This window comes from Ornithodoros turicata, chromosome 2, assembly GCF_037126465.1.
Source record: "Ornithodoros turicata isolate Travis chromosome 2, ASM3712646v1, whole genome shotgun sequence".
In the NCBI taxonomy this organism is placed as follows: Eukaryota; Metazoa; Arthropoda; class Arachnida; order Ixodida; family Argasidae; genus Ornithodoros; species Ornithodoros turicata.
Genome location: NC_088202.1, coordinates 130,822,950 through 130,846,804, shown reverse-complemented (window position 1 = coordinate 130,846,804; position 23,855 = coordinate 130,822,950). Strand labels below are relative to the sequence as shown.

General features: G+C 47.2%; 1 protein-coding gene across 1 annotated transcript in view; it reads right to left on the bottom strand.

Moving 5' to 3' along the window:
* Window positions 1-6,264: 6,264 nt before the first annotated feature.
* LOC135386138 (muscarinic acetylcholine receptor M2-like) overlaps window positions 6,265-23,855 on the bottom strand; it is a 364,606-nt gene continuing 347,015 nt past the window's right edge. The window contains exons 5-6 of the mRNA XM_064615899.1: window positions 20,769-20,883; window positions 6,265-14,555 (exon numbers count right to left, since the gene is read on the bottom strand). Coding sequence (XP_064471969.1) covers window positions 11,969-14,536 — 2,568 coding nt within the window. The 5' untranslated portion in view covers window positions 14,537-14,555; window positions 20,769-20,883 and the 3' untranslated portion in view covers window positions 6,265-11,968. The remainder of the gene's footprint in view (window positions 14,556-20,768; window positions 20,884-23,855) is intronic.

Here is a 23,855-nt window from a genome sequence, read left to right as displayed (position 1 = left end):
CGACCGCCCCTGACTGATTCCTTCTCTTCTCTCTCTTTCGCTCCGTCCTCTCCCACCCCTTTCCCAGCGGGTGAAACTTGCCGTCGGTATTGACAGGCAGACCCCCCCCGTTTTCTCTTTTCTCTCTACGCCACTCCACTCCACTCCAATACCGGACGATAATTTTCGTTTCCGTTTGTTTCCGGTAATGGAGGACCGTGGCATGCGTTGCCGTATCGTTGCCAACTCCAATTTCGGTAATATACCCTTTCTGTTTCCGTTACCATTACCGTTACCCTTCCCTGCTTAAAATCAAAATCAATCCCATCCACTCATCGCCGTAGCTGGGTGGTATACTGCGATTCTAAAGATGTCCTGCAATGTAATGAACATATGGGTCTTCGTGTATCACTGGCTCCGGTGGTTACAGAAATCCTCCAGGCAATGAGCCGTCTACGGACATATGGGGTTCACGAAGTATTCTTACAGTGGGTTCCTGGACTGTTGCATCCACGGGAATGAAGAAGCGGACAGGCCTGCGGTATAGTCACGAATGGGTCCCGGTCGACAATATCAATATTATCCTCTCCAAAAGAGATAGAAGAACGTACCTTGACGGTACCCAGCTACAATGGTGTCAGGATGTCCCATCAAGTACCCTAATGAGAGAAGTGGATCCCGGTTTGTTTTTCAACCCAATCGGCTGCCTTGCAACTTTTCGTCCGTTATACACAGGGTTCGTCTCGGTGTGGCCTTCACCCCACATTTTAAACACAGGCTTGGTCGCTCCGACACCATGCTATGCTCGGTGTGTGCCGTGCTGGCAGATATCAAGCACGTGACACCGGACTGTGTCCTGTTCAGGAACCAAAGAGAAACGCTAACGGCACGAACGTAGTGACATGAAGCACATCACTGCCGCTCCGTTCACATTGGCAAGTCCTCGGACCCTGGACCAACATCCTACAACATCGCAGCCCTCTGCTGATTATCCTGGATTTCCTGCAAGACACAGGTCTCCTTTATATCCTTTAGTGCGCCCCTCCAAATTCTGTGCCTCTCGTGTCTTCCTTCATTTACTGGGTCTTTGCGGATATACTGATGCAGCTTTACTACGATCTTTCTTCCATCGTCACCTCATTGTCATGTTATGTTTCATACAGTCCCGTCGGTATTGGGGTAGTGGGCCACAACTCACGTGGCGAATTTTCCCATTCATCATCATTGTATTTGTTGTTGTTGCTTGAGCAATTAAGCTTCCCATAATCACTTGTCGTTATTCAAATGTCAAGCAAAATTCATCTCAAGATCCACAGTTAGCAGTGCGATGCTCTTCGTAAACTACGAAATTCCTAGTGTGCACAGCATGAACAAGTTTCGCTCTCCAGCGGTGAATCACCCCACGTCATAGTCACGATTTATTTGTTGTTGTTGTTGTGAAGTTTGAGTAAGCAACGCCGAAAATAAAATTGTGAAATCCTTGTTTATGCAACGTAGCAGGGTTAGCAATCATTTTAAATTCCATGTAACAAATTAGTGATAACAAGCCTTTTTCCATGGTTCCGCTGAGTGCTTTGGTGAGCGCAACTTTGCCCTGTCATGGCAGTCCGTTGGCGAACTGTTTTCCATCGAAGCATTATAAAAAAACGAAAGTATCGGCCTGATGAGCAAACCCGTCCCCCCCCCTACAAACCTTTCCTTTCTTTTTTATTTCTTAATAAACATATACCGCCCCCCCCCCGTTCCACCTTGCACTAATAGCAAAAATCAGAATATATGATGCTGTTGATGTTGTTGATGCTGTGGGTGTGAGATCCTTGGTTACTAGCGCACTCATTTCATTATGCAAAGCAATCATTCTTTCGCTCACTGCAACACTAGTCAGCAAGCCTTCCTGCGAGACAAATTTAAATGTTCGCAAATGCGTAATACATGAAAGGAATATTCTGGTATTCAAGAGCGGTGATACCTAATTGTAAACGAGAACAGTGAATACCAGGAATGTCCCTCGTATTCGTTCTTCACTAAGCATGACAAGTGAAGGAATATGTGAAGACAAAAACATATCATAACAGAAACAATCCATTGAGTGCTAGCTGCAATGTTATAACCCTTTGCGCGACACTGCAAAAAGCACAGCACACATTGTACACACTGTACGCAGCGTTATGGGTACACCACATATACATAGAAAAATAACTATGTCCGATGTATGGTTCAACAAACTATGAACCGCAGGAAGTCTATTAGGTAGCACACTCTTTGTCGACTTCGACTTTTGCTCTGTTTTACTCCAAAGCCTTATGGAATAGATAAGAATGCAGAAAAACATACACTTATGCATCTTTAAAGCCAACGGGGTGCCCGAACAACCAGCTATACTTCTAGCGTACGACTACGTCAGTGGACTGAGCCGAAGCGCCCGCAGTCCCCGTAGGAAATGCCCACATTGTGGCGCCACAGCCCCAGTTTTTTAATGCGATGGCATTATTGGGCCACCTCCTCGGATATTCTTGTGGTGTGCGCCGAAAACTCAGCTCCGACAGTAGATGGCGCCACGGGAACCGTGGGAGGGAAGCGTTTATTCAACCTGAATCCTCCCCTCCAGCTGCGGGCACTAGAATGCCGCGGTATAAAACAACTTGCAAGCGAGACTGCCAACGCGGGTGAGATGCTGATGATGATGATGAGGCGGGAGAGAGAGATGTCTTGCTTCGTCGTTGCTTCGTGGGGCTGACGACTGGAACCGGGGAATATTCCCAGGATATTTATCCCTGGGGGGAGGGGGGTCTGTAGGGTGGGGGGCGACGCCCATATCTGCTGCTTTTGCGGCCTTTTTGGCCGTTCTTCAGGTATTTGTGGGGGGAGGGTGCTGCAAGACTTTTAGGAGGTCAATAGGGGGTGCGGGGGGTGTTTGGAAAATCGCTGCACGCACACACGGTCGTTCTCGTACACGGCAAAAAATGAGTGTGCTTTATACGTCATTCACTCGAGGTGTCTGCCACCGGCAACAGCACAAAAAACGTTATCCTGTAATTCGGCTGAGTGGATCTTATTTCTTCACGCCAGACCCCACAGCGCGTTATCCTCTCTAGCACTAGATCATAACTCATTGCAGTTCTGCTCGTAAATTTGACCCATATCTGCAAACCATTACTCGCAATTTAAAATTGCCCCCGCATTTTCTTAGCATTTCAACGATTGCTATGGGCCTGTTGCTCTGGGCCAGGTGGCGCGAGTGAGCAGCAACATCAGCGCCCCAAATCATGCAACACTCCCCAGTTTAGCAGACGACGCGGCACTTTCAAGTACACGGTTTCGAGTTGTTCGCGCTTTTCAAGAAGCACCGCTTTTTCTGTTGACTTCCTACAGGTTTTGTAGCTTTCTTGGCACCATACCGTTTGACACACCATGCAAAACCCGCTGATGGAACTCCTTACTGTTGGGATCCGCGGCCGTTTGGGCCCGAAATGGCGCTGTGCAAACTTCACTGCAAGAGCCCTATATCAGGTAGACCGCTATTTTTTCTTCTTCTTGAAGTTCTGATAATTTCAGGATGTTATGTTTCTTAGTGGATCGGTATAGCCTGTAGTATTTTACTTTGCTGATTTTTTTTTTGCTGCTAATTTGCTGATGCTGTTGCGCAGAAGCTCTTGTTAACGCCTATACGCACCGTAATGTCAAAGAAAAGTTATATGGCCATGGGATACCCTTGTGTTGTCTTTTCTTGTTCCATTCTGAGGCCTTTCTCATTATCATGGTTCGATCTGTTTATGCGAAGTGCATAATAAGAAGGGGAATAAAGTCCACGGCTCTCCTGTTGATCTACCCCATCTTTTGCTTCAAGTACAAAAAGACTCAGCCTTCCTGTTGCTGCGCAACGACAAACCGGCATCTTTTTCGCCCTTTTACTAATTCGGTGTCGTTGCACATTTTGTGTGGAATCGACATCCTGCTGTGGAGAGGGTGATGGTGAGGACAGCTTCATAGTGCTTGCATCTCAAATGTCGCTACCATGTAGCGCTTCCAATAGAGATCCCCATATCATCGTCATCATGTATTTCTCTCTCTCTCTCTCCAATAGAGATCGAATGTGCCTTTGTATTGTAGTTTGTTTGACCTTTACTTAGTTTTATGGGCTTAAAAACTACGATACAAAACTAATACAAAACAGAAAATAATACGAAGAAGAAGGAGTCGTACGTAACTGTCGACACAAGATCAAATTACTTCAAAATTACTGCAGAAGTAATTTTCGTTTCACATGATCAGGGTAAGGAATGCAGTCTCTGTACTTCTAGGCCTACTAAGCACGTAGACTCACCTTACTGCACACGATTATCCGTCCGATACGCATTGCGTTGTTTCATTCTTCTGGCAGATCCACATGCCCTCAAAGTTCTCCTCGTATTTCTCCAGCACATTCTGAGTTGGACTGCTGTCTATCGTTGAAAGTATGATTTTAACAACGACGAACTCCAGCCCAAGACAGAACAATGCGAATTTCCTTCGTTGTCTGTGAAGGCATCCTGGTCTTGGTGCACTCAAGAGATCGGGTAACAAATGCGACACATGGTGTGAGTGATATCACACAGCTGGTGTTCCTGATTCAACACACTGTATCCACCCCCCATTATCTAGACTACAACGCTTGAGCATTAGCTCATTTCAGAATAGGAGGCTATCGCCAAGTGACCAATCAGATTCGTACTTTCGTTGCTGTCACGAACGCGCAGTAGCCGGGTGTCCGCACGTGCGACTTTATCGGGAAGATATCGGCGGACGAGATCGAGGAGTACGAGAAGGCAAGCAAGCGCCAAGAAGATATCGCGGAAGAAATGCCAAGGGTAACCCGAAAGGCGCTGGAAAGAAACCAGAAAGGAGATTGTTAGAAAACATGAAGGTGAGCACTGATAAGGTCGGTTCACACGATGCAACCTTATCGATCACACGATTCGACTGTTGCTGCAACTTCCAGCAATCCAATTTCCAAGTTCCAGCAATGCGGTTGGGCGCAAGTGAAGTAGAAGTCAGTAGGGTACTTCCAGTCGGTGAGCAACTCGCCGCATCGCAGAACGAGCGAAACTCGTGGGACGGCGCGAGAAAACGTCATCATCATCATTTTCGACCAATCGTACGAGAGCGAGAGCTGAAAATACGGTTGGCAGTTTTCAAGGACGTATTGAAGAACACATTCTCGTGAAACATTTTACATGAACAGACGGGGAAGATTTCATGCTGCTAGCGTCGCCTTCGTAACCCACGACGGCTGGGCTGTGGAATTTACGTCTCGGAAGTGACACCACGACAGACAGCCATTGCGACTGGATGTCTTCGGAGGAGGAGCTATGTGATGGACAGGTTGCGCCTGAAGGTTGCGGGAAGAATCGCTCGTAAGACGATCCGTACTGCAGCTCCAGCAACCGGGTTGCGCAACCGGTTCACACGGCGGGCGCAACCTAGCTGAATAGACCCATAGGGCTGTTAAAGAATAATTTTGCACAGCACCGTTTCGGGCCTAAGCGGCCACGGATCTAACAGTATCGGATCTATCAGCGGGTTCTGCACGGTGCTTCAAGCGGTATGGCGCCAAGGAAAGCTACAAGACCTGTAGGAAACCCGCGGAAAAAGCGGTGCATCTTGCCAAGTGCGAACAACTCGAGACACTGTGTTTGAAAATGTCGCGTCGTCTGCTGAACTACCGCGCGTTGCATATTTGGGGGCGCTGACGTTGCTGCTTGCTCGCGCCACCAGGCCCACAGAAACAGGTCTATAGCGGAATCGCTAGCAGACGAGCTGAGCAGACGAGCGGCGGAAGACGGTATAGTATTCTGTGACGAGCGGACAGAGGGAACCGCGGCGCAGGGAATACGCAGGAAGATACGACGTCAGGCTATGTGCAAGGCTTGGTCGGTCACGTGCACTCAAACGTCTTTGCCGTTGCTCCGTTCGTACTCCCGTCTCTGCTGGCATATCGCCCGATCAGGTCGCTCATGTGGGCACCTCGTAACGGGAACAATGATCTCCTAGCACACTCTGTACAATCTAAGTGGCCTTGGATGTGTGCAGGCTAGCCTCCATACGTTCGCAACAGGCTTACTAACTAAAGGCAATCAACGATAAGATAGGGTAAGACAAGAAATATTTTCTGCTAGTGCAAACACCGTTGCCTGCAAATGAAACACGGAACCATACCTCACACACGAAAGATCATATAAACCGAAATTCATATTATGGAGGCGGATTCTTTTATAACGAACATTTTGCGTTTATTGTACTCTTGAATGCAAAGTTTCTACAGGCCGTGGCACTAGAGGGCAGAACAGTTCAGCGTACAGTATGTAACACTCACGGGGAGGAATAATGGTTGAGGCGCTAAATTCTGCGGTAGATCGCCAGTTTCTCTGCGGCATGCTCCTTACAACCAATAAGGATCTTTAATGCACTTCTACAAGTGCTACATAGTTGTACATGGTACATTCTAGTTTGGGTCGAAACCATTTTTACTCTAAGGTACATCGTCTCGAACTTTTAATTCTTACAATTTGCCGCTTTTTAGAATTCATTGTTAAAGGACATTTTTATGGAGCTCGCGACTTTTTGTCTGTATGTTGGGACGCGAAGTTATTCGGATTGCGATGGAGCCACATTTACCTATTTTATTATTTTTATTTTATACCTGCTTCTTCAACGCTGAAAAGATAGATTTTCACCGAAGTACTTTTGCTCTGCACTATGACTTGTCATCCTAACTATGTGCGGAAAAAGATAAGAATCACTCTTTAACAATATTCCTAAGAATCAGTCTCAACAATATTTCTATATGTCTTGAAAGCGCTGGCATGTTCCTTCTGTTTTGATAATAACAAAAACATTCACTCGGCGATACAGGGACCTCCCGACAAAACAGCGTCACCACTAATCGATGTATAAACCAATCAACATATATGGTACAAGTATATATACACAATCTGCACATAATACAACATGCAGCAACGGATCCAACGGTCCAAGAGGAAAGCGGCTGTCGTCAATGTCCACTCGGCGTTTTTGTTTTCTTTCAAAATCTTGAGACACACAAGTGTTCTCTGCACAAACCACTCTGCTAACCACTCCGTTGATCCATGCTGACTCCAGGTGACTTTTACTGAGAAGGTAACTTCAAGCGCGAACGACGACACTGCTCTTTTCCACAATGACAACAAACGCGAATGATAGGCCTGCATTCAGAGGCGACACCACATTTTTTGTTTCTTTAAAATCATAATATACCTACTAAGTGAACTGTGGTGTGTACATCGGAAATGTAGCTACCATAAAAAGCTCGGCATATCACCGGTGAAAGACATTATGAGGGAGCGCTTCTAGCATGCGTTGGGTACGCACGCAAATTTACACCGAGGTACGATCTCAACGCTCCCAGTGTAACCGTCACGAGGGAGCACATTTGCGCGTCACTGCAAGCGCACCTTGGGAGTGAGTTCAGAGGAGGGTTGAGCTTACCGGTTTCGCTTTACTACTCTGGTCTGCGAGTTGAACGAATTCGTTTCAAAACTCTCCAACACTGTGTACATTGCCCTGTGTGCTTTAACTTTCTGTGAAGCGCAAGCCGACATTTAACAACACGCGCATAGTCAGTCGACAGGGATAATCGATAAAATATAAGTCACTGCGGTTTTCGACGTAACAATCGCTGTTTTTGAAATGGTTGTTCGCACGCATTTACAACAATGATCCAGAAATGTAATGGCGAATTCCACTGGGTCGGAGAGCCAGAACAGCATTTTTCTTTTTCTGCTTTTCGGCGGAAGATGAGCGGAGAACGCGAGAATTCGCACAATCCTGGAACAAAGGGGTATGAATTTTCCGTACTGCACGTGTAATTCTTTGTGGGAGCGGTTCTCGTTCGTAGGCCAAACAGATCACGCGGTTAGAAAAGGCATTTTTTTTTTATAAGCAAACGCAGGAAAGAATTGTCTCTTTCGTCATTCTTTCCGTTTCTCCTTTTCTCCTTCGGTAACTGATGGTTGCTTCCCTGATGTTCTGTATAACTTGCAGTTAAATTTGCGAGTCGGTTAGCACACACAATGCGCGGCGCCGCTCCGACCTGATGCGCGACACTATAGTCAGTGACAACGTAAGTCATACACTTGACCCCGCCCCCACACAAGAATCGCTCCGCGCGCGCGAATGTAGTGCGGCGCGGCCAAGTGGGGACTGGGGGAGAGAGAGAGAGAGCGACGGGAGGCCGGCACTACATCGCCAAGCGGGGGCGTCGTGCAAAGGCTGGTAGCCAATCGCAGGAGCCTGCCATAGATGAGTGGGCGGTCCCAATTGTAGGACTTACGTTGTCACTGACTATAGACAACCCAGCAACACTGGCGGCGTCAAATGACTGTCGTTATATGATTCGAGCGCGACCTGCGGTGCTCTGTCAGGTCTCTAGCAGCGCCACACGAGAAAAGCATCGAAAAGAGTAGTGGCGCCATGGCAACACGACTAAAGCCGAGACAGAGGCAGGTTTGCTCCTCGAGCATAAATATTCGACTCGGTATTCCTGAATACACCTTGCGAAAAATACAAATAGTAAACGAAATGCATTCATGATCTCTTCAACAACGCAAACAACTTCAGTTCCACACGCAGTGTCTGTCATCGAAATGCTGCTAATATTTATAAGACGCACAAATTTCTTAAATTTCAAATCGCATACAAGATGAAACGAAACTGAAAAGGGCGAAATTCACGTGAACTTTGCGTATCCCATATATGCGCTCAAACAACACACTTCACATAGCGGGACATAGCTCGACGAAATACTGACTATACCCTCTGCACATCACTGCGCCCCAAGAAACAGTGGGGCAACATCAATCAACGGTTTAGCTCCAAGGAGACCCTGCACCAAGTCCGATAAAGCAACCACACTTTCAATACGTGCAGTGGCCTCTGGCTTATACACAACCACAAGTGACGCGTTGATTCTGCCCATCAATAAGAGGAAGACTTGATCATGAATATGTCGTCTATACTTTGCACAGGCTTGTTTGTTTTTTACACGACAGACACATAACCTACAGAGTGTACACTGCTACCGTGCTTTCACTACATGGCATAACGAAAGCAATGTCTCATGAACGATGATTCACAGTGAGTGAATGTGTATAAGGTATAACGGTCAGGTGTAGGTTCTAAGGCATGAACGTTGAAAGTAGCCAGGTGTAGATGATGCTACTTGGACATACTGATAATACGAGTTACGAAATAGGAAATACACATGTCCTACTATTCAACGCACGAATATTAATGAATAGATTAGTAGAACGATAGAGAACAAACTGATATGTTGTAACCGGTGCGGTGTAAACTTTAGTGGTGCTTCTAGCCCTCGTACGTTCACTAAACGGCGATTACTTAGGTGTAAATACATTACGTGATTATCATCGTTGATTTCACATGGGTGCCGTCAAGTTAAGAACATGCATGGAACACGTTTCGAAAGTGAATAACCCAACCTACCCAACGATCGTGTATTGCCATTTGCCTAACGTAGAGTATCATGTAGTTATGTTCTAATTTCGTCTATCTATACACTTCGCGGTTATCACATAAATCACATCCAGCGCCACGACATAGTACTTGGCAATTTTTACGAATGTTTTAAGTACTAAAAGTTGTTCATCAAAATGATAAAAACGTTACAAGCAATCGTTCTAGCCCTGTTCACTTTGATGTCCGGAAGAAAAAATAAATAAATGAAAAATACAGTCAAAGATCAAGTTTCCAAAAATAAAAGTGGGAGAGCGGCGGGTAAAAGCATCCTAGGAAGTTAATACTAGGACGGCACCCAATTACCCATTCTTGTCCATGTAAGAGATAAGGGAACGCTGTTTTTTGCTCCGTGTATTCTAAATTATGGAGCACACATTATCTCGCCGGCAACACGGAAGCCCGTTGTACCGACGACGCGAAGGACATTCTTTCTTTCTTTCTTTCTTTTTTTTTTTTGTACTGGCTACTGCATCAACGTTCAGCACATTTAATTTTACACGTGACCACTCTGGCAACTGAAGAGTTAAAAAAAGTTCTCAATGGCACAATGCTCGCTCTCTGTCAGCGACAGACTGTAAACAATAGGTCGAATAACGCAGAGCGCTATACTCAGCGCGTTGCTTTAAAATATGTGTGGCGCATAGCGTGACGTCAACGGCAAGAAGACTCTGATATATATTTTGTGCAACAGGAATCTTCCGACTTCAGATTGCAGAAATTAGACGTCTATGGGTTTTGCTCATGGGAATACGACTCCAGCATCAGTGAATGAGCGTGTGTCTGCAGTTTTCAGGGACACTCACGGTGGAACGGTCAAATTAATATCACGTCAGACACGTGTTTGAGCTGCATGAATACAAAACGAAGTACGGGTTAAAGGGTTCCGGCGCAGCTTCCGTCACCGCTTTTGTTCTCCACATCGAGACCTCGATGCACGCCCGCGGGCACGGATCTGCCTCTCGTGCAGCCGATGCATGACGTAATAGATGATTTTACAAACATGCGCGCGCCACCAAGCGCGCGGCGCAAAGCAGCATGGGAACTTTAAGCGACACTGCTCCGTCGTCTGCTTCGGTTATGGTTCCCCGGCTAACGCTGCTGCTGCGCACACCGGGAATGTTGTTGTTCTTCTTCTACCTCCGCCTCCGGCCGTCTTGTAATGCTGTAAGGCGCTATAAGTTCCCATGAGCCCTTGCGTGCTACAGGTTGCGCGCGACGCCGGCGATGACGGCGCGATGACGCCAAATGCGATTACCTTCACAACCAGGTTTGTGGCGGAATGTAGTCACCCGTACAAAGCGGTAAGTGCTCACTAGCAGCAAATTTTTGCGTGCGGTTAAAAAGTAGTATGTGGAATTGCCTTTTAAGATAGCTCGAATGTTGTAGAAAGGAGTCCCGACGACCTTGTCTGCCAAATGGTAATGAAAAATTGTGACCTTCTTACGTGTTTCTCACGTTATTTAGTACATTTGTGTTGGTGTGAAGACATGTTCAGAGCTTCCGGAGAATCCACTCACAGACGGATCTTATGTACACATACAAATGGGGCAGGTGCGTTCATTTTTTACAAAACGCACTATAATATAAAGGGTTGCATGTACTTACTACAATAGTACAATACAATAGTATACGTATTGAAAAGTTTATGACAGCTCCATTACTTTACAATTAAACTGAAATTCAGTTCATATGCACGACTGCTCACTACGGCCATTACATCGGCCCTTAACCAGCAGCATGTTGTTAGCGCAACTAACAGGGATACAGAGGAGACAAGACCACACAGCGCAGTGTTGTTTTGTCTCCTCTGTGCCCCTGTCAGTTGCTCTTATAACATGCCGATCACGTACAAACAAGCACATTATGCTGCTTTACTTTAACCAGCACTTTCTCTACTGGCAGCCGCGCCCGTGCGACGCGCTGGATACGTCATGCATCGTCTGCAACAATGTGGGAAGATACCCGTGTTGGAGTAAAAAAACTGAGATCCTTTATTCGCACGTATCTGGTGCGTAGTTTTTCGAAGGGACATCGTACAGCTGCGTTAAGAAGTTTAGCAACCACGCCACATTTTAGAGGTTTGGTGCAAGTCATCCTCTACGTTATGGAAATGATGACTTTAGAAAGAAAAGCGCTTCATAAGTGAGTGTCCTGTTACCAATCCTCTTGAAGAGTTCAAGCTATGTCAAGAAGGCTGTACTGGTGCCCTTTAGGATGCGTCATGTGACATTTCAATGTACACTGTAATTAAATTACTGCATGTAAACGAACGAATATGATAACCAGACACACATATCAACATATCATCCTGCTTGACACATACGTGTTCACACGAATAAACAGTCACTACAGTGTTTATAACGCAAAGCTAAAACTTAAAACATCTTACTTTTTGTTCCACATCCAAAAATTACCAAGCTGTCTCTAGAAGAAAGAGCTACGTCTTGTGGAGGTCACCGCGCAGTACCCTGTAAAACGTCTTCTTGAATTGTTGGTTCGCCAACGCGTAGCAGAAGGGGTTTATGGGGCTGTTGGCGTAACACAAAAAGTACGTGAAGTAAAAGAGATGATAGTTCACACACCCGTTGGGGTCTGAACAGAAGCCTTCAACGAGAGCGCAGATATGATACGGTGTCCAGCAAATCACAAACGCCCCGAGGATGAACGAGATGGTCCTTAATGCCTTCCTCGCCCTGTTTTCTGACTTGGATTTCTGCCTCCTGTCATTTTTCCTCTTCTTGTGTATCTTCTTACTGAAAGAAGACACTAACGTTCGACTACGCGACGAACGATTCGTCGAGCATTCTCTAGACAACGTTTCCATGGGCGACTGCTCCACCTCAATCATGCACCGTGCTTCATCTGGATTGGCCACCCGAGTTATCGTTTTCGACTCCGAACTAAACTCGAGTTGTTGCGTTTCTACGATGCTGTTCTTCGTGTGTGGGGTAAGGAATTTCGTGGACTTTGCAGGGATAGCATTCTTCTGGAGCGAAGGCGGTTTTTCTTCCACCGCGTCTGTCGGTTTGGGCAAGGGTAGGACTCCTGCCGCGGAGGCAACGGCGGTGCTGGATGAAACGAGCTGCGACCGGAGATCTATGGGAGGTGTGCTGCCGTGGCTAGCGACCGAAGGTATCGAAGGCAAAGATGCTAGAGAAAAGTTATCACTCTTAGGTGACGCGATGGCGAGGGAAGTGTCTTGGTCTATAAATTTCAGGTGGTCGGCAACTGCAGGTGGGGGAGGTTCGAACTGTGACCGTACGTCTAACGTCGCCGGTGGAATTGGTTTTGCAGAGGGGGATATTGACCGTAATGGTTCTGTCGGCGAAATACTCACAAAAGGATTTCCACAGTCGGAACCTGGAGGAGTGACTGGAGTCATGATGTTCTCGGTGTCTAGAAGACTAGGCTCTGACGTGGAGTTTAATGAAAAGTCCTGCTGGAAGCTACGACGACTGGAATTGGGCTTTTGCTGCGAACTCAGCGGAGATCTTCTAGGTTGCTGTGGGCTTGACCGGCGTCTGTCCGGGTGCGGTACGGAGGTCTGCTGCTGAAAGGAATGCCTCGAACGCGTCGTCGTCTCAGCGTGTTCGGTCATTGGAAGAGCAGAGGCAAGTTGCTTGGCAAGCTCCGATGTTCTTCCTGTGGCGAAAGAAGGTGGCTCAATCCTCAACAGAGTTGCCTCGACTATAGACATTCGGGTGGCGCCAGCTTTCGACGCTCTCTTTCCCATTTTAGGCCCAGTTTTGTGGGTCTTGACCTTCCTCGGCTTGTGTTCTGACTTTGGTGGTCTTGTACTTGCGTCTTGTGAATATTCTTCATCCGACTCAAAGATGGGGCTGCTAGACCTATCTTGGTCCGAATTGTCCTTTCCTTTGTCTGAAAAGCTCGTCGTCTCTGTGTTGCCCGTGCGGTTGGAGGACGTCTTCTGGCTAGAGCTCGAATCCCCACTGCCAGGTTGCCCTTGCTCAGGATTTCGAATTATTTGCTGACATTCAGTCATGGAAGTCGTCTCAGGTTGCTGCTGCGTATCCTGAGCCTCTGGACCGGCACATTTCGGTAAACTAGCCCCTGGTCTAGAACCCGCACCTCCCCGTCCCAAGGCTACGAGAGACTGCATCTTCTTTTGTTTCGCCGCTGACTTCTTTTGCATATCACTCGCCGTTTTGTATATTCCTCCGTACAGAATGAACAACACAACTAACGTAGCGTAGAAATAGCCAAATATGAGAGACGTGTTAAACACCGGATCCTTTAGAAACTGAACTGCACACTCGCCGGGATCCAAGTCTCTGTAACCGATGAAATGCTCCCATCCCATGATGCTTATGAAGAACACTAGGAACGGCACGATCCACGTGATGGCGACCATCCAAATGACTTTGTCTCTAGTCCTCCAATTGCGATACTTTGTCGCAATCTTTACAGAACAGTAACGATCGATGGTGATGAGTAGAACAGTATAGATGGAGACGAGACACACTGTGTGGTCCGTCGCCAGCCAGAGGTCACACGGTATGGGGCCGAGTTCCCACCGGCCTACGAGGACATAGAAGGCGTAAAAAGGCATCGACACTACACCGATCAGCAAGTCCGACATGGCCAAGGAGGCGATGAAGTAGTTGCTGGGCTGCCGGATGGCACGCTCCACAACGAACGCAGTGAGCACCAAGATGTTTCCGCCCACAGTGAGGATGATACATATTCCGATGAGCACACCGATTACGACAGTCTGCCACAGGGCAAACGGTCGCCGCCATTCCTCTGTGCTCGACCCGTTCACTGCAGTGTCGTTGCAGGGACTCTGCATAGATGTGTTGAGACAAAGCAAAGCAGCGGTCGCTGCGATGGTGGACGTAGAGTTGTCGGGTGGTTCCCAAGGAAGAAGCGTCGTCAGGGTGGATTCACTGGGAACGACGGTAGCCTGCGTGATCAGTGTTTCCTCTGTGTCCGGTTGCGTCCACAGGTCCATGACAGTGGACGCCACTGCTGACAGCAGGGCCATGCCTCCTTAAGACGATGACCTGTGCAGGAAGAAAGGTTGGGACAATAGTCCGAGACAGGTAGGGGTGTTGAAGGAAAGGGTGGGGGAAGATGGAGTCATGCAGATGGAGACGACACGTTACAGAACGAAACTTAAAAAAAAACGATACATGTACGCGCGTATGGAAACTAAGCACTGTCAGTTTTGCATGCACGGATGTCTATGGGAGGTGCAGTATCATCATTACATTAGTTACTGTGTACTTTACTGTATTTGATGCACACGTTTACTGCATAGTTACTGTACTGTGTCATAGTACTGCACTAGCGCTAGCTCACAGGAAAGACGTCTTGAGCAGAGGGAACAGAAAAATATCGCACAACGTAAACATTAATGGAGCCATTGTCGTTCCCAGTAGGACATAGCCTTTAATGGCATCCAGGTCTTAGACATTTTTTTCCAGCTTTCATACGAGTAGCAGCTTCGAAAATCAGTCACGCTGCGCACATTTTGTGCCACAAGAAAAGGGAGAAATGCATATAATCCTTTTGTTTACAAGTTGTAGTGCACAGAGACCTATGCCCTGTGCAAGATGGATACTGTGCGTGAGCACCATAGCATATCATATGCCTTCAGCATAGATATTCCTGGGCACAAGAAGACTAGAATCACGTGCAAAAAAAGAAAGAAAGAAAAAGAGCTCTAATATAGTGGGTGTTTCACGTAGGTCCCCCGGCTGAATAATTCGGAAACAGGTCGTGCTATCGAAAATATTTCTAAATAAAACTCATCACTTTAAAATTTTACTTCGCTCTGTTTTACCGATCGGAACATTGAGCGAAACCTATTCCAGGAAAAAACAAACGAACAAACAAACAAACGCGTCGACTTATTTGGTTTACATATTTCTTGCACGGAGCAGCGTACCAATGCTCTCTTTCACTCAGCTGTCCGGCTGCCAAGTACGTGCTCATTCGTCTGGTTCACGCGCGCGGGTGAGGAAGTTTCTTTTTTTGCCACGCACCACAGAGGCAAAGTAACAAATTTCCCCATATATGTGTAATTCGGCTTCTTATGTTACATTTTAACGAAATTCCAACAATGATTTGCAATCTTAGGTGGTCATAATGGAGTAAGAAATAATTGACTCTGTTGTATTCTTGAATTTGAGCGTATTTTTTTTTATCAGTGATTACGAATTATTGCTGTCAGTTGTACTTTGACGGACCATTTGGATCGTTTCACAGATACGACTGCCGCTCCTGCTGTAGCTCCAATGGGAGCTGGCAGTATTTCCAAATAAAATAGGATAAGATATTACTGAACGTGGTTACTATACAGTACAGTACCCTAACAGAGCAGGACGAAGCCATAGATCATAGACAGCCTTGGGGGAATTATATTGTGCCTCTCGTTTCTTATACCCCGAACCACGTGCTCATCCATAATACCCTGCATAATGCGCATATTTTATCATTTGAGCCTACTGAAGTGGGCAGCGTTGAAACCTGGCTGCCAGTAACTCACTTTGTGAACGAGCACAACGCATGCGGAAGGAGATAGCTCTATCAGGACTGCTCTGACCACTCTGCCTTTTCGCACGAAACTTCACATTTGCACGTTTACACAATGAAAATGCTTCAGAAAAGGAGCTGTCGACAGCGCTTGAGGCAGGTGCAGTCCACAGTAAGGGCACTAAGCAAATACAGAACAAGGGAATTTGAATTTATCTACGCCAACTGCTCCCGTGCCAAATGGTAGGCGACGAGGAGCTGGCACCTTCAGCTAGAAAACTTCATTGACTTGGTGATCGAGCCCGGAAGACAAAATCGGTCCTGTGCTGCAACGCACAAATGCGTACAAAATAGGTGCAGCTCGAAACCCTCCAGTTATTCAACGGCATTAAGGATAGTTGGTCTATGGCCATAGTATTCGTTTTTAATGGCAAAGACAAGACGATGTTTCGCACAGCGTTTTAGGGTAACTACCGGCCCTGGGGTACCCTAAGCTTTAAGAAACAACAAAAAAAGGAAAGGAAAGGAAAGAAAACGAAGAAGAAGAAAGAAAAAGAAGTCGTACGCGACCAAAATTATGGTACTGCAGTACGGTGCGGGCAAATGATGATTGCTTGACCTCTCCCTATTATTTTTTCTTCACAACATCAACAACATGATTGATTGATTGATGATGAAATAAAATGCCAAAATAAAAGCAAAATAAATAAATAAAAATATATAAATAATAAATATATATAATAATATATAAGCCAAATAGTCACAAAGCTGCAGCTACGAAGCAGCTGATCATAGTATGAGGTAACTAATTCGCTGTATTTTTTCTACCTTTCTCAGTTACTAACAGTCATGCCCCTGTTACACGGGCAGTCTTCAATGACCATTGAAACCAACAGCCATTAAACAGAGCCAGCAAGCGTGTAACGTGTGAACCTGTCAAGGAGCATTGGATTGAATGCTTTTTGCGAAGTTGACGGGCTACACGCTTGGTGGCGCTACGCGCGTGTTCAATGCAGAGCCGTTTATAGGGAGAGTTTGGCCATTCTCTGATCTTCTGCCGCCTCACGGGTGGAGCCTGTTTTGACGTCAGAGTCGTCCTTGAGCCGCCCAAAAAAGCCTGAATCCAAGCGGAATCCACTTATCAGCCATCTGGTGCGCGCCATTTTGATGCTGTCCGCCATCTGGTCGACAGTAGAGTCACTAAATAGGGGTACAGAGTATCACATTCCTTTTCCGCGCCGGAGCCGCCGTTCGGTGTCCTTGATTGGCCCGACCGTGTCACGTGGTTTCTCCTTCCACGAACGCGTCGTCCATGTTGAGACCGCTCCATCCAAAACCGGTTTTCTCGTTTGCGAGCTGCAGGTCCCCCAAACTCACCTCGGAAAAAGCGTGCAACGAAGAAGGCCACCACTAGATACCCCACTGTTGCCGTTCCGGATCACTTCAGCGCGCTAAGTTTAGCGGCAAAATGTTTTTGTTGTTTCTGCGAATGAATCTAGTCTTTATATGTCCAAATAAAACGCGTATAACAACTTTCTGTGTCGTGTTTCACTTTTTGGTCCCGTTTTTAAACGTGTTGAGCGATCGGAAGGATCTAGTGCACGGCTGCGTGCATCACATAGCGTACCTGTCGTACCAGGCGACGCAGGCGCAGTCGTCCATTTCTCCTTCGGTGACTTGGCCTGGCTTGGATTGTGCTTCAACTGGATCTTTAGCGCGCTACAATCAAACGCAAGCCAACGTCTGGTAACAATGGGGTATCTAAGGGCGGCCTCCGGCATTGCACGCATCGGGATAGGAACAAATACATGAGAAAATGGCGACCTTGGGGGACCTGGCGAGCTGGCTCGGCTGCGCGCAGTTCTCCGGCGGGTAAGGGGGAGGTTGGCATCCCATTGCTAGGCGACGCAGCCGCGCTGGACCCAAGATGGTGGTCTCGCTCGCCGGCGTGGCTCAGTGCCGCTACTCTGCTCCCTATTTAGTGACTCTAGTCGACAGCTTTGCGGTCGCGCTGAATGTAATCTACAGGAATAACCGGCTTATCACCCACAGCCGCCTGCGATAAGGGGGGCTTTGTTGCCAAACTGAAAGAGTTCGAGGACGAAGGGCTTTCAAACGACGATGCACGCCCGTGTCTTCCCTCCTTGCATCGTAAACAGCGATCAGCATCAATATGGCGTCGGCGACCGGCTGACGACGGGACAACAATAGAGCACGGCGAGGATGGTCGTTTAGCCGTGACGGTGCGTGACGCGCTTCAAGTTTGGCTCCTCCTAATGGTCAAACTCTCCCTATAAACGGCTCTGGTTCAATGCAGAGCCGTTTATAGAGAGTTTGTCCATTCTCTGATCTTCTGCCGCCGCGTGGGTGGAGCCTGCTTGGACGTCAGAGCCGTTCTCGCACTGCCTCAAACGCCTGAATCCAAGCGGAGTCCGTTCCGAATCCGCTTATCAGCCATCAGGTGGGCGCCATTTTTTTGATGTTGTGAGCCAGCTGGTCGACACGTGCTTTGTCGCGCTCAATGTAATCTACCGGAATCGCCGGCTTAAGACCCACAGGTGCCTGTGATACGGGTAGGGTTCCGCGTTTTTGGCATTTGCCGAAAAGTGCCGAAACACACTTCCCGAATATTTTTCTAGAAATTCGGGATATTCAGAAAACTTCCCAATATATCCTTGCACGTGGTGCTCCACGCCGATAATTCCGGTACCCGACCGCATCTTTTTCCTCCGGGGCATCACACTATCGTTTTTCCTTCACCTCGTTTCCAGGCAGAATATGTGGAACACACCGCTCAGCGGAGCCGCTAGAAGCAAGTTCATGGAAAAACCTTCCTCCGTAACACTTTTATCAGTGGGTCGAGGGGTTCAAGTACAGGCGGAACCCTCCAATAAAGGGAGGGAAATTCGTCGTGTTATCAATGTCCTAATGCTATGCAGCACTCCTTGCATGACTCGTTATAGCTGCCGATTTTTCGGCATCTATTATGGGCGCAAACGTTTTAAAATGTCGAAATGATCAGAATCTGACAAAGCACATACATTCCGAAAAACACCTTCCGAATACCCCCTGTAATACGCTGTGCAAGTGCGTCTCTGCGCATGAGAGGAGGCAGTGAGAGGGAAGAGGGAGGGCGCCGCCGTAGCCAATGGGGCTTCCCGAGTGGAGTAACCGGGAGAGGAGATATGCGCAGAACGCTCGGTTACTTGCAGAGCGTATAAATGCCGAAAACGCGGAACCCTAGATATGGGGAGCTTAACTGGAAGAATTCAAGGTGGACGGGCTTTCGACGGACGAAGTGCGCACGTGTCTTCGCTCTTTGAGGCGACCACGCAGCTCATACCAGGAAAACTCATAACAAGACAATTCATCCCAAGCGAACTCATACCATACGCAACTATTTTTGCGCGAAGGCAGGTTGCTTTTGAGAGTAGCTTTTCAGATTCAAAACTCAAGTCACGCCGGGAAAGGCAATATCAGGAAAAAAAAAAAAGTCACAGAATATCCACAAACGACATTTACCGAAGCGCACTGAAGGATAGTTAAACTACACTTGAATGGATATTGGAAATATGGAATTTTGAAAATAAATCAAATCGAAATTGTTCCACATTTTTGTCGTCGTGCGGGATACTCCTGAGTTTCAGAGTATACGCCTGGCTGCTTGCAAGAAGAAGCCGTTCGAGAGAATCAAACCAATTCACTCAACATGGAGGCTGTTGTTTAGTTATTCCCGCCGTTCTACTACAGTTCTACAAAGTCTGTCTGGCCTTCATGAAGAATGGGGTCCCTGGCTGGCGTCTGTCGTGCCAAGGCATCGCGAAAACAACGCCTGGAGAAGCGTACACATGGGCTGCTTGCGAATAGTATTGTGAGGCGCAGGAATACGAACTGAGCCCATCCATGATGTATGCAAAGTGTTAATGTCTTAGTGTTCCATGCGACGACGAAAATGTGGGACATTTTCGATTTGGTTTCTTTCAAAAATTCCCCATTTCCCATTACGATTGCAGTGCTCTATAACTATACTTCAGTGTGCATCGTCAAAATGTCATTTGCGGGACTCGTACCTTTCCTTCAGTATAAGTCCCATTCTGTGACATTTTTTTCCTGGTATGGGGGGGGGGGGGCTTCCCGGCGTCACTTGAATTTGAATGGTACAAAAAGCTACTCCCGTAATCAACACCCTTCCCACTAAAAAAAGAGGAGCTTAGTGTGGCATGAGTTCGCTTGGTGTGGGTTGTCCTAGTCTGAATTGTCTCGGTATGAGTTCTCTTGGCATGAGTTGTCCTCCCGGTATGAGAATGTCCCAGTATGAGTTACCCCGCTATGAGTTGTCATGGTATGACTTGAGGGCGGTATGAGTTGCCCCGGTATGAGTTTGGTGTAGTTGTCTGGTATGAGTTGTCCTGGTATTGGAGTTGTCTAGGTTCGTGCTGGGGTAGAGCACTCTTTACATCGTAAACAACGCTGAGCAACAGCATGGCGTCGGCAACCGGACAACAACAGAGCACGGCGAGGGATCTCGTTCAGCCGTGACGTCGCATGACAGTTAATGGACAAACTCTCTCTAAGAACAGCTTTGAGTGGCTCATGTCACCAGCACTCTCCATAGTTTTACACTCTGTCTTGTGCCTCGTAGCTGTTCACTGTGGCGAAGACTCTGCCCTCGTTTTGTAGGTGTCTAACTTGTACTATAGGAACGTATCGTAAAGATGGAAGTGAATGTGTATACATACGTCAACGTCGCCCGTAGGGTTGGCTTCATCTTGGAGGTTTGATTTGGATAATTGGCGGAAGTGAAGCTCGGCACCAACTGGCGCAGCCCAGGATGAAAGCATACTCGAAAGACATCTACAATAGGAGGAGAAAGAAGAAAAATTTTCAAAAGGCGTGTTGTAGCATACACCCGACACAGTGAGAAAAAATTCGGCTGCTCAACGCGTTTAGATGCGCGCCAAGGCTTGTGTTTTCTTTTCAGTTGTTGCGTGTTCATTTTTCGAGCAGTAGAGGTTAGTTTTACGGCCGTATTCTTAAACGACTTTTGACTCAACAACTCGCCTCGACTGCTTCGAATGCAGGAAAGAGTTAGAGTTAGAAAAGAAATATATGGAGATGGTGGCTCCTGCAAAACACAGGAGCCGGCTACTCCAAAACACTTGAAAATAAAAATTGTAATAAGTTAGAGGAAGAAAGAAGCGCCATTGGACTTCAATCACGCGCCCGAGCTGTTCTAGGGCATCGTCCTTCACATCAACCCCAATGCCGTCCAGAGGCGTCTTTCATATACCATATCAAAAATGTCAAATCTATAAAATGTATTATCTACAATTATGGAACAGAGAACCAACATAGCAGGCTCTCTTATTCGATATGACCTGTTCTGCGCCGTCGTAAAGCCCTTCATCAACTTGTAAATCTAAAGGCCCAACCGCATGAGGCGTTTCTCCAGTGTTTTATCCTACCGTGGCTTTTGGCGAGCAGCGGCCAGAGCAGAGGAGAACAACAGAAACGCGACGCAGCCCCCGAAGCGAGCAGATATTTCGGCGACGGTGGGCGACGGGGGGGGGGGGGGGGGGTCCGAGGTAGCTTGCCATTGTTGGCCGCACAGAAGAGGGCGGCGTCACGACTATAGCAAAAAAAAAATAAATAAAATAAAATAAAAAAACACAAAGAAAGGACGGACGGATGGAGGATAGAGGAGGATGAAGGATGGGGATGCGGTGAGGGACCACGAGTTCGTCGGGGAGAGCAAAGTGTTGGATGGGTCGTTGAGCAAGGCCGGCCTTCTGCAGAAAGAGAGTGAGGTTTCTTGCTTTGGCGGAACGTTCGGCAGAAGAACCAGCGTGGGCAACGGAAGAGGTGGGAGCGGCGCGCAAGCTGCCAATCAGGTATCAGCCTCCCGTTAGGTTCATCCGGTCGGTTTTATGGGAGACCCCATAGATGGCGGCACGCGGAATTGCTAAGATTGCTCGGGGGATGGTGGATTGCGTTTGGCAGAAGATCATAAGATTGTTGCGGATGTTAAGACATAATTCTTGTGTGAGCGTGCAACATGCAAATCACAAATGAAGTGTGCAACAGATTGATGAAGATGTCAACCGGAATGCTGTGTTCGCTCCATGTATTTGGGCACCTTGTGAATAGCGGGAACGGCATTCACAACAAATGGCTTCGTGAGTGCGCACTGCTGCTCTACCTTGTTCGTCATAAAATTTTACCACTCAAAAGTACTTTATTTTACACTTGTTTATTGCACGTGAGAATTGTCCGGATTGGTGTATGCGTTAAGAGAGAGAGAAAGACCAGTTACTTCCGCCACGAATGTGGAGACCCGCCAAAGAGGTGCGATTTTTTGTGGCCCTTTTTCGTATTATCTGTGTAGTAGCGTTTTGCAGGCTTATTCTGTCAATGTAAGTTCCCATCCTATTTCTTTATTCATTTATATAGATATATGCAACATATATGGGCGCTCTTTGTTATCTGGTGTTTAACTGAAAATTTCATGCATCCGATGATATGCACGGGGCAAGACGCGACAACTTGTGTATATGTAATACAATTTAAATGTAATATAATTCAGAAACGGATAAGTCAACTATTAGTTGGCTTTAAGCTTGTTCCTCAGAGATTTCTTTTTTTGCATATTGACTTTCCAGCAAATTTTCCTGTTTCCTAGGATATTTCCAACAAAGCAGAAGCGCGCGCAAAAGCGGGCAACTACAGCGACACATCAGACTGGCGATGCCTTGCTTGCAAAGGACGGTGGAGCAAAATAGCCGGGTTATGTGTGGTTTTCAAATGTGGTGTCGTAGCGAACATTGAGCACGTCCTTACAGAATGTGAGCTCGACGAAACGAAGAGGCAGCTCTGTGCTCAGTCGAGTACTGCTAGCTAACAGACATTCAACCTGGCTGCAATTCTTGGCCCATGTCAGAGCCACGTGTAACACTGGCGATGTTCATGGAGTTCCTCTTGTCTACCGGTTTGCTCCAGACGCAGTAGAGTCATACTCTGCATCTCAATGACCATTGGTGCTTCTTTCGTGTGTGTGGTTTTTTCTCTTCATCTTGTCACGTCGAGACTGGGAGGTACCCGGGTTCGAATCCCGGTGCCGGCTGTGCTGTCTGGGGTTTTTCCTGGGTTTTCCTCAGACGCTTTAAGACATATGTCGGCACAGTTCCCTTAGAAGTCGTCCCAGGACGCACATTCCCCCAGGGCGTCAGTCGTGACGTTGCCCACATACATGAGGCCGACAACGGCAAGCCCTATCGCCATCACCACCACCACCACCTCTCTTCATCTTCCTTTTTGCGGCGTAGCGCAGTCAGTGGAGGACAGCTCAACTGTTGTACTTGCACATAACTTAACTTCATTCTCACATCTCACATCTAATGTTTCGCGTGTAGTGGGGTAGTGCACTGCTCTCCAGCGGTGGATCACCCCATGTCATAGTAATGATTTATTTGTTGTTGTTGTTATCAAGTTATGTGGAGTTTCTTTCCTTGAGAGAGTACGGAAACTTTCATATTGGACGCCGTCCATCCGCCGTTGTAGAAACGCTTCATGCGGTTAGCTTTGGCGTTTTTCGACAGCGTCGCTTGCCGCTGAGAAAAAGCTCGGTCCTGTGTCCGTCTCGTGTCGACGTCGGTTTCTGGAGAGCAAATCCCGGTTTCGAGGTGTAGCTCGAGTACAGAGACCTTCTACAGAGACAGAAAACGAGGACACGTTCCTATGTGACTGCGTGTATCCGAGGGCGTAAGTCAATGCCCAAGACGTTTTGATTCGTGATGTCCAGTAGGATAAAACAGTGCACTTGTGTAAAA